The sequence below is a fragment of the Camelina sativa genome, chromosome 10, assembly GCF_000633955.1.
Source record: "Camelina sativa cultivar DH55 chromosome 10, Cs, whole genome shotgun sequence".
NCBI classification, from domain to species: Eukaryota; Viridiplantae; Streptophyta; class Magnoliopsida; order Brassicales; family Brassicaceae; genus Camelina; species Camelina sativa.
The window spans coordinates 24,263,231-24,273,233 of record NC_025694.1 but is presented as its reverse complement, the minus strand read 5'-3'; the positions used below and the strand labels follow the sequence as shown (position 1 = coordinate 24,273,233).

The following is a 10,003-nucleotide window of genomic DNA, read 5'->3' as shown; positions in this document are numbered from 1 at the left end:
CTCTATATGATTCTCAAGCTCATTCACGTTTACAAGAGAAGATGAACATTCATATTGCATCTTCAACTGTTCTTGCACTTGGCTTTGCTCTAGCTTGTATGAGATATCATGATTTTCCTGCTTAAGTATCTCATAATCCAGAGAAAGCTGCTCCACCTGTATCTCAAGATCCTCTTTATCTCGTTTATAGATCTCTATCTCATTGTATAGGTCAGTGATCCTTCGCTCCAGGACGTGTGCTTCTTTTGCATCCATGTGCCCCTTCACAAGCTCATCTAGTGCCTTTTGATCCTCATCGTCATCTGTCTCACTTGTGCAGGACCTTCTCCTCGATTCTTCGGTGTTCCTCTCGCATGTTCTTGGTCTAGGAAGATCAACTGTTTTCTTACCTCTTTTCCCCACCATTGCTTCTAGCTCTTGCACAGAAAGGATCAACTCGGTGTTTGATTTCTGTGTCTTCTGAAGCTGTATCTGTAGATTGGAGTTCAGATCCTTCTCACAATCCAGTTCTTCTCGGGTTTCTTCTAAAAGAACTTGCGGATCCCTTCCTTCAAGCTGCAACTGGTTCCTAATTTTTGCCTCTTCCTTTCGCTTGTCAGATGCTTTAATACTCTCATTATCAGCCTTCAGCAAATCTCTCTCCTGCTTCAGGCTAGTTACTTCCCTCAGGAGATCCTGACTTCTTTTGGTCTCTTTAACAATCTGTTTCCGCAGGCTTTGTAACTCTAGTTCCGAAAGATCCGCTCGCCTTGCCAAAGCAACAAGTTCGGCTTTAAGCTTATCTACATTTTCATTGGAGGAAGTCCTTGAGATATCTCTCGGGATTGTATCATTTGAACTATTCATGGAGTCATCAGTACTGATCCCCTGATCAGAGCTTCCTGACCACTCGGATTCTGATATATGAGGCTCTTCATATATATTTGTAACCGAATGATGATGCATAGTTGAGTGGTTCTGCTGAATGTGATCACCTCTGCTTCCAATCTCTCCCAGTGTATCCAATTCAGACCCACTGTCAAAGCTTGACAACGTACTATCAGATTCAATGGATGCTCGACGCCTTAATTCAGCAATCCGGGAAGCTTTACCAAATGGACCTTCCTATGAGTATGAGAGCAGAACACAAACAGAATTTTTAAACCATTAAATACACCAACGACTTAAGAAATCAAGAATATGGAAAAGCAATAATAGAACATAAGTAGGTAGGTACCTCTTGTGAATCACTTTTATGGGTTTCATCTGCTTCAATACTCAAATGGGATTTCAAATCTTGACCCCGTGACCTTTTCACCAAGCTATCGATTTCTTTCACCACTCTGCAAAACAGAGACTCCCAATAAGAACCTAAAAAAAAAAGAACTCATAATAGCAGAGTCCCAGTTTCTTATATATACCTTTGTGGATCTGCATTTTCTAGCTGCCTTTGTATCGATACCTGATATAGAAAGAAAATAAAACACCAGTTCAAAGCTCAGTATCAATCACAAGTTCAAAAAGACAAAGAAGCAAGAATCATGTGAGGTTTTTCCTTTGGATGCAAACACTGTAACATACATCTCATGACAAACATTAATGCAAAGAAAGAGAGAGAGAGAGCTAACGTGCAACATTGCTTTTGAATTCGAATTCGAATTCTGGAGAGGAAGTGAAACATTGCAAGTCTTAACAGCATCAAAGTAATCAGCAAAATCAATCGAAGTCTCTCCCAAAACACCAGATTTGTTAGATCCCTGCAAAAACAAAACTCTTTTAAGAAACTAATCCCATCTTTCCAAAAAAAGAAAAAAAAAAAGTTGTAAACAATTATTTTTAGTCTCTCACCGTAGTAGAAGACACAATAAAGTGATAGATTCTCTGATTGACTTTGCCAGTCTTTAAATCCTGAAGAAACTTAACCGTCTCGTACACCGGAGATTCCCACCGACAATGTCCGTCGAGTACCATAGCCTTCTCTGNGTCTTACCGTAGTAGTAGACACAATAAAGTGATAAATTCTTTGATTAACTTTGCCAGTCTTAAAATCCTGAAGAAACTTAACCGTCTCGTACACCGAAGATTCCCACCGACAATGTCCGTCGAGTACCATAGCTTTCTCTGCCTTCCCCGTCGATTTCCCAACATCTCCGGGTACTACAGAGATCGTTAATCCCTCCGCCTTCAACTGAGTCACCTAACCAATTTTTTTTAAAAAAAAAAACCAAAATCACACAATGATGAACTTGATCTCACATTATCCTAGATCTAAATTTCAAAATTCGAATTCTCAACAATTTTTTTTTTTTGGGTAATTCACTGTTTTTAAACTGGTCATATCAGATGTCAGATTTGACTAAATTTTTTTTCTCCCAATTTCTTAAAAAAAACAAAAATCTAACCAACATTTTCCCGAGAAAATCGCCACCAGAATTCACTGTATAGAATCGGAAAACAAAAAAAAATCTCGGAGAAGGAGAAGAAGAGTGAAGTTTTTTGCCTGAGTCGCATGAAACTGCAACTTGAAAACGATTTTGATTTTGTTGCTCTTCTCGCTCCGCCATCTCGCTGACTTAAACATCCTCCTCTCTCCACCGCCGTCGAGTATTCGATCTCCGCTTACTTACTTAAACAGAATCCGTCACCGGAGCTCCGGCCATTGTCGCTGATTGAGAATCAGCCATCACTATCCTTCTTCTTCAGTCCAATGTAGAGTAGCTGATCATCACAGTTCACAAACAGCTAGAAAAACGAAGACGTGACTGCCAAATCCGGGTCCGCTCAGTGAGTTCAATTCCCGATTAACGTCAAAGTGGAAGAAGACGCGAGCGTTAGCTCCCCACCAGTCTTGATTTTTTTCTTTTCTTTTTTTTTAATAAATGGGACAAAAACAAAAAGTAGATCTCAATTCTCAAGTAGTGATGATATATACTTTTTTTTTTTTTTTATTTGTTTGTTAATTAGTACTAGTGGTTAGGCTTGGGCGTTCAAATATCGGATCGGATTAATGAAAGCCAAGAATCGATAATGAAAGCCAAGAACTGATCGGTTATTTCCAAAATAATGAAAGCCAAAAACCGATCGGTTATTTCTTTAATATCGGTTCGGTTTTAATCCGTTTATTTCGATTTGGATACAATTCGGATTTTCAGATTCGGATTTTATGTCCAGGCCTAGTAGTGGTAGTAGTACATAACTTTTTTGTTAGTAACATTTCATTAAACTAAAAATTATACTAGTACTATATAGTATAAATGTTGTATCACCAAACCGAAGAAAATAATTAGCTTATCAATTAACATCACTAGATTAGTTTATCAATTCACGGAAAACTAAATAATTAGGTTATCAATTACTACTAATTAAAGTTTTATGATTTATTTATTTGAGACATAGGCTGCTGTGCTCTAGTTGGTGGTACCTGAATCTATTTTCTAGCGCAATAGAATAGGTTTTTAATGTAAACGAGTCAAAAAGTCAAAACTAGTATTTATTTTTGTAGTATAATATTGCTTATTGATTTTTTATCATATTTTATTTAAAAATTTTTAAAAATAAAAAAATAATAATGTTAGGCTCTACTGAATTTTAACTATATAACTGTGTTGGTCAAAAAAAAAAAATACTGTATGTATAAAAACTTGTACCGACAGATTTAGAAACAAGATTTTTTTATATATATAATCGACTTAAAATAATAATGTTACGCTCTACTGAAACGGTTACGCACCACAATTTTTTTTTGTTATACATAGTGGAAAATTAGCTTTATTTTTATTTATTTATTTAATAGGAGTATGATTTATTTATTGAAATAGATATATGTTTTGGGTGGAGGGAACAGTGACCAATCAAGAACGTAATGATGTGTTTGGCCCTCCAGCTGTTGTTAGAAATAGAATCATCAGTTTCGCAAGGCGTGCTTGTATGGGTATAGTCAGTTACATAAAAGTATGCATGGTCGTTGGTCTCGGTGACGGTACAATAAAATAGGCAACGGTCATTTTTTTTCTTACTAGGAAATAGTCAACTTTAACGTTAATTCCAATGTAATTACATTATTTTTTACCTACACCACTTTTGGACTAATTAATCATCATCACATTTGGCCTCAGTATTCATAAACTTACATGAGAACATTATGTTTAACCAATCTGCTTTTTTTATTTTATTTTACACAAAACAATTATTTTGATAAATTTTAAAAGCCATCATTGCATGGACATGGAACATGCGATTTTTTTTCATAAGCTATGTGACATCAAAAACCTTATAGTTATTATTTTGTCTTTTCGTTGTACATTCCAATACTTGTGGGGTATCTAAGCAGCTGTATATTTCTTGGTAGCTTATACAACAAAATTAATTAAAATAAAATCTAAATGATTCAGCTAAAGTCCCTTTTGAGATACTACCAAAAACTTGGTGTCCTCTGTGGTGGTTATTTGAAATTAATTTTAGAAACTTTTTTTAGTTTAAAAACAAAAATATAATATAAGGTCAATTTTGTCTGTTTATTTCCAAATTGCTATTTATTATTTGATATATAAGAATTTTTTTAATTATTTAAATTAAAGGAGAATATCTGAATATATCACCTATTTTAGGTGCCCTTATGCTAAGTAAGTAAAAGATTTCCATTATACAAAAACAATTCCGGGAAAATGTCAATTAAATCATGAACTTACCCAAAAACGCCAATTAAATCATGAACTTTCACTAAGGCCAATTAAATCATCTAATTTCGTTTCCAATTCTTATTAAATATCAAATTTATCTAAAAACTCCAAAAAACACATCACGCAAAATTGGGTAACAGAGCAACTAAACTCCGTTTAACACCCCGTTAACGGCTGTTACCTGATAGAATAAACGATCTTTGAACACGAAATCCCCAAATTACTCCAATCTCTAAACCCTAATTGCCCCAGAAAATCCCCAAATCACTCTCTAATCCCTAATTCTCTTAATAAACGCGAAACCCTGTTTTCGATTTCATGCCGAAAGTTAAAAACAAGGGTGTGATTTTGTTTGTTGGAGAAAGAGTTGAAGATCCACCGCGAGTTGAAGATCCACCGCAAGTTGAAGATCCACCGCGAGTTGAAGATCCACCACGAGTCGAATCAAATAGTATAATTATGTATGAAGCTCCAGAGGACGAGGTCGGAGGAAGTGGAGCTTTGGAGGCTGAGGTAGAAGAAGTTGGAGCTGTAGAGGTTGAGGTCAGAGAAGGATTTGGTGCTTCGGTGGCTGATGTCGAAGGAGTTGGAACTGTAGCGGTTGAGATAATCGAAGAAGTTGGAGCTTCGGAGGCTGAGGTCGAAGGAACTGGAGTTGTAGAGGTTGAGGTCAGAGAAGGAGATGGAGCTCAAGCTACAAAACGACGTCGAAAACAAAAAAAAAGAAGCGGTGAAGAGGAGGCTATTGAGCTTGATGTGGAGCATGTAGTGGAGCACGACAGTGAAGATGACTGTGTGGTGTATGATGATGAAGACTTCGATGATGTTGATGATGGATTTGGTGGTGAAGATAACGAAATGCAGGGTGGTGAAGATAATGAAATGCAGGGTGTGGAAGAAGATGTTAATGCAAACATTGCAGATGACTTCCCAGAGGCTGTTAGAGGAATTGAAGATGGTTCTGATTCCGACAGCGGTGATGATATTTGGGATGATGACAAAATTCCAGATTCGTTGTCATCTGATGACGAAGACGAGGTCCAAGACAAAGAAGATGGAGGTCGTAGAGATGTTGACGATCCAGAGGGTTTGTTAGCAGTGGAAAAAAATTACAACTCTCCTGAAGAATTCAAGCTTGCATTGTTGATGTACTCGTTAAAGACAAGGTACGATATTAAACTTTATAGGTCTCAAGCTTTGATAGTTGCTGCGAAGTGTTGTTATGTGGATGATGATGGTTTGAGATGTCCTTGGAGAGTCTATTGTTCATATGAGAAGAGGAAGCATAAGATGCAGATAAGAATATATGTCAATGAACATATATGTGTGAGGTCAGGCTATACGAAGATGTTGAATCGGTCTACTATTGCTTTTTTGTTTGAGGAAAGGCTGAGATTGAATCCAAAGATTACTAAAAACGAGATGGCTGCTGAGATCAAAAAGGAGTATAAGTTGGAGGTTACTTCAAACCAGTGTGCAAAGGCGAAGACTAAATTGATGAAAGCAAAAAGGGCTAGTCATGAATCTCATTTTGCGCGAATATGGGATTATCAAGCAGAGGTTTTGCATCAAAACAAAGAGTCTGAATTTGAAATTGAGACAGTCCTAGGGCCAGTAGTTGGAAGAAAGCAGAGGTTCTTTAGGTTATATATTTGTTTTAAATCACATAAAGAATCTTGGAAAGAAACATGTAGACCCATCATTGGATTGGATGGAGCTTTTCTCAAGTGGGATATAAAAATTCATATTCTAGTTGTTGTTGGTAGAGATGGAGATAATAGGATTGTTCCTCTTGCTTGGGCAGTTGTAGAAATAGAAAATGATGATTATTGGGATTGGTTTGTGAGACATCTTGCTGCAAGTTTGGGTCTTCATACAATGAGGAATATTGCCCTCATTTCAGATAAACAATCGGTGAGTCGGGAGTATATGTTACTTTTTATTTTTAAAGTGTTATTTATACTCTACAATCCTCAATAGGTCTAACAACTGTTACTTTTTCAGGGCTTGGTCAAAGCTATCCATATTGTTCTGCCAAATGCTGAGCATCGACAGTGTGCTAAACACATAATGGATAATTGGAAAAAAGACAGCCATGATCAACAACTACAACGACTTTTTTGGAAAATAGCACGCAGCTACACCACAGGAGAGTTCAGTGATCATATGGCAGAACTAAAGGCTTATAATCCTCAAGCTTTCGCATCCCTGCAGCTTACTAATCCACTTACCCGGAGCAGAGCTTTCTTTAGGATTGGTACTCTATGCAATGACAACCTCAACAATCTGAGTGAGTCTTTTAATAGAACTATAAGACAGGCAAGGAAAAAGCCCTTATTGGACATGCTAGAGGACATAAGGAGGCAATGCATGGTGAAAAATGCAAAGCGATTTGTCATAGCTGACCGGATGAAGACACGGTTCACAAAGAGAGCTCATGCGGAGATTGAGAAAATGATAGCTGGGGCAGGAGCTTGTAAGAGATATATGGCCAGACACAACATTCATGAGGTATATCAGAATGGTGTTGGCTATAGTGTTGGTATGAATGAGAGAACTTGTGGTTGCAGGAAGTGGCAAATGGTTGGAATCCCTTGTGTTCATGATGCATGTGTGATAATAGGAAAGAGAGAAAAGGTGGAGGACTATGTTAATGCTTGTTACACAAGGATAAGGTGGAGAGAGACATACATGGATGGTATTAGGCATGTCCAAGGGATGCAATTGTGGCATAGATTGAATAGGCTAGCTGTATTGCCACCACCATGGAGAAGAGGGAACCCAGGAAGACCGTCTAACCATGCAAGGAAGAAAGGACGAAATGAATCTTCATCTTCGTCAAATAGGATGTCACGGGAAAAGAGAGTAATGACATGCTATAACTGCTTCCAACAAGGGCACAACAAGCATGGCTGCAATAATCCTACTGTGGTTGCTAGTGTACCAAAGAGACCAAGAGGTCGACCAAGGAAAAACCAAGAACCACAAGAGCCAACGGTTGGGTCACAAGCTCACAAGGATCACAAGGACCAGCGGTTGGGTCACAAACTCAACAAGGATCACAAGGACCAGTGGTTGGGTCACAAGCTCAACAAGGATCACAAGGACCAGCGGTTGGCTCACAAGCTCAGCAAGGATCCCAAGGACCAGCGGTTGGGTCACAAGCTCAGCAAGGTCTTGGTCGATATGCATCATGGTTTGAGTGTTCATCTTAGATTACCTTTTTGACAGGATTGTTACTTTGTTTGGTTTGAGTGTTCAAAAATGCTTTCTATTAGGATTGTTACTTTGTATGCTTTTGTTTGGTGTGTTGAACGTGGATTGATGTTATGGTTCAACTAGTTGTGTGAACTAAATGTTTTTCATTATGAACGATGTTTGTTTTCTACCTCCCTTTTGTTTTGTGAAACTCATATCCAAACCAAATTTCTTCATTACCAAAGACACTATACAAAGAGACAACAAAGACACAACAAAAACACAACCGATGATCCAACACGAAAGACAAAACACAAAGACACTAGTAACCAAGAACAAATGTTCCTTTTGAGGTTTTACACATTACAATTACAATGACAATTACAGTAACACAAAGGCATACCAAGCACAATATCATCAATTTCCATTTCTTAAGTTCTCTTTTGCTCCACATTGCATCTTCCTTCAATTCTTCAATCTGACTCTTTAACCCATCAATTTTGACAGCAACCTCAGCTCTTGCATTGCTTATCTCATTGTTAATTATGGAGATTTTCGGTAATGCTTCTACAACTTCTTCGTACACACCTTCTTCCACCCACTTAAACAAATGCTTCTAAAATCGTAAATTGATTAACTTTTATCAACAAATCTACAAAACACAAATTCATAACAAGATTAGTTACTTACATCTCCTCTGGTTGGACAATGAAAGTAGGGTCTTCCTGGGTTCTGCTTCATACTCGATGTGTGGATGGCTACATCTAAGCCGCAATGACACTTTGACGGAAAACCATGGCAACCCCGACCTCTGTTCTCACAACTTGATTGTCCAAAATTGCAACTCATATCTCAAAATCGTGAAGAAGAGAATGTTAAGAGAAGGAGAAGAATTTTTTGGGTTTGTGAAATTAGGGATTAGAGATCGAAGTAATTTGGGGATTTTGAGTTCAATGGGTGTTAAACGGAGTTTAGTTGCTCTGTTACCCAATTTTGCGCGATGTGTTTTTTAGAGTTTTTAGATAAGTTTAATGTTTAATAAGAATGGAAAACAAAATTAGATGATTTAATTGGCTTTAGTAAAAGTTCATGTTTTAATTAGCGTTTTTGGTAAGTTCATGATTTAATTGACATTTTTCCCATTCTTAAACTATAGTCTATTTCTCGTACGTACTATATTTTTTTTTTTCCAGTATGTTGAGGGAAGGCTTTAAATGTTAGCTAAATTAACTATAGATTTTGTTGTGCTATCTTTTTCATTTGTTAATTCTTGTACTTATTCTTTTTTAGTGTATATACATAAATATATAATCTGGAACTTACAAAAATAAATAAACGAAAACAAAATAGAGAAATAGTTTTGAGTGTACATACACCTATCTGTAGACATTGAGTTGAGTGGTTAATTAGAGTAGCATTTGTACTATAATTCGATGTCACATATGAGAGAGTTCAACAAAGAGATCCCATAAATGAAGTCACGGAAGCTGCCCCGACGTCAGATACCTAACTGCTTCGTTAAAGATTTATCTCTATCCCATATACATATGTATATATGCTTTAATCTGACAGCTACCAACTTATATGTATAAGTTTTAATTGACAAGACAGACCAACTGTTGCCATAAATGTTAATTTTGTGTTAAGATTCTATGAACATTAATCCAAGCAATCAAACACAGTATACCAAATTTGTGATACACACAATCTATCAATACACTCTTAACATTTTTTAGTGGGTTTTGGTATTTAGGTTTGAAACATATCTCAGAACTATAACAGACTGTACTAGGGGAAGGTTGAAATAAATGTTAGGTAGTATTATTTATCTGGTATTCGTTATTTGTCTTATCGGCTTTATAAACCCAACTACAACCTTTTGACAAAGCAAGAAACAAATAACATAATTTAGTTATTTAGACAACTGATGAAAGTATAATATAACACATATTTAAAATAATAGAACATATGCGCCTCAGTTTACTTATTACTCATTTTACTTTCTTATTTGAAGCATATATTATTATTGTATTAAATTTTATAAAATAAAAATGCTATAAATTTCAGTTTAACGTTAAGCGTGTAAAAACGTGGACAAATAAACCATGATTTGTAACCTTTACTTGTGTGTGTGTGGGGGGGGGGGG

General features: G+C 36.6%; 2 protein-coding genes across 4 annotated transcripts in view; both read right to left on the bottom strand.

The window, feature by feature from the left end:
* Positions 1–2,883, bottom strand: part of LOC104719786 (myosin heavy chain, cardiac muscle isoform-like) — a 5,157-nt gene extending 2,274 nt beyond the window's left edge. Inside the window, exons 1-6 of one of the 3 annotated variants that reach the window (XM_010437758.2) lie at positions 2,480–2,883; positions 1,970–2,176; positions 1,608–1,736; positions 1,401–1,441; positions 1,217–1,322; positions 157–1,104 (exon numbers count right to left, since the gene is read on the bottom strand). In XM_010437758.2, coding sequence (XP_010436060.1) covers positions 157–1,104; positions 1,217–1,322; positions 1,401–1,441; positions 1,608–1,736; positions 1,970–2,176; positions 2,480–2,560 — 1,512 coding nt within the window. In that variant the 5' untranslated portion in view covers positions 2,561–2,883. The other 2 variants (XM_010437757.2, XM_019231261.1) reach the window with 2 other exon arrangements.
* On the bottom strand, positions 8,179–8,705 carry LOC109126906 (uncharacterized protein At1g43920, Chloroplastic-like). Its single transcript, XM_019230817.1, has 2 exons — positions 8,547–8,705; positions 8,179–8,472 (listed from the first exon to the last, which is right to left on the bottom strand). Exons 1-2 carry the CDS (start codon positions 8,703–8,705, stop codon positions 8,179–8,181), a joined length of 453 nt encoding a protein of 150 aa, XP_019086362.1.

Bases quoted from the DNA above. Each gene is read 5' to 3' on its own strand.
- LOC109126906 (XM_019230817.1), bottom strand. From the start codon at position 8,705: ATGAGTTGCAATTTTGGACAATCAAGTTGTGAGAACAGAGGTCGGGGT. The intron at 8,473-8,546 runs GTAAGTAACTAA...TTACGATTTTAG, and splicing joins ATTGTCCAACCAGAGGAGAT to AAGCATTTGTTTAAGTGGGT.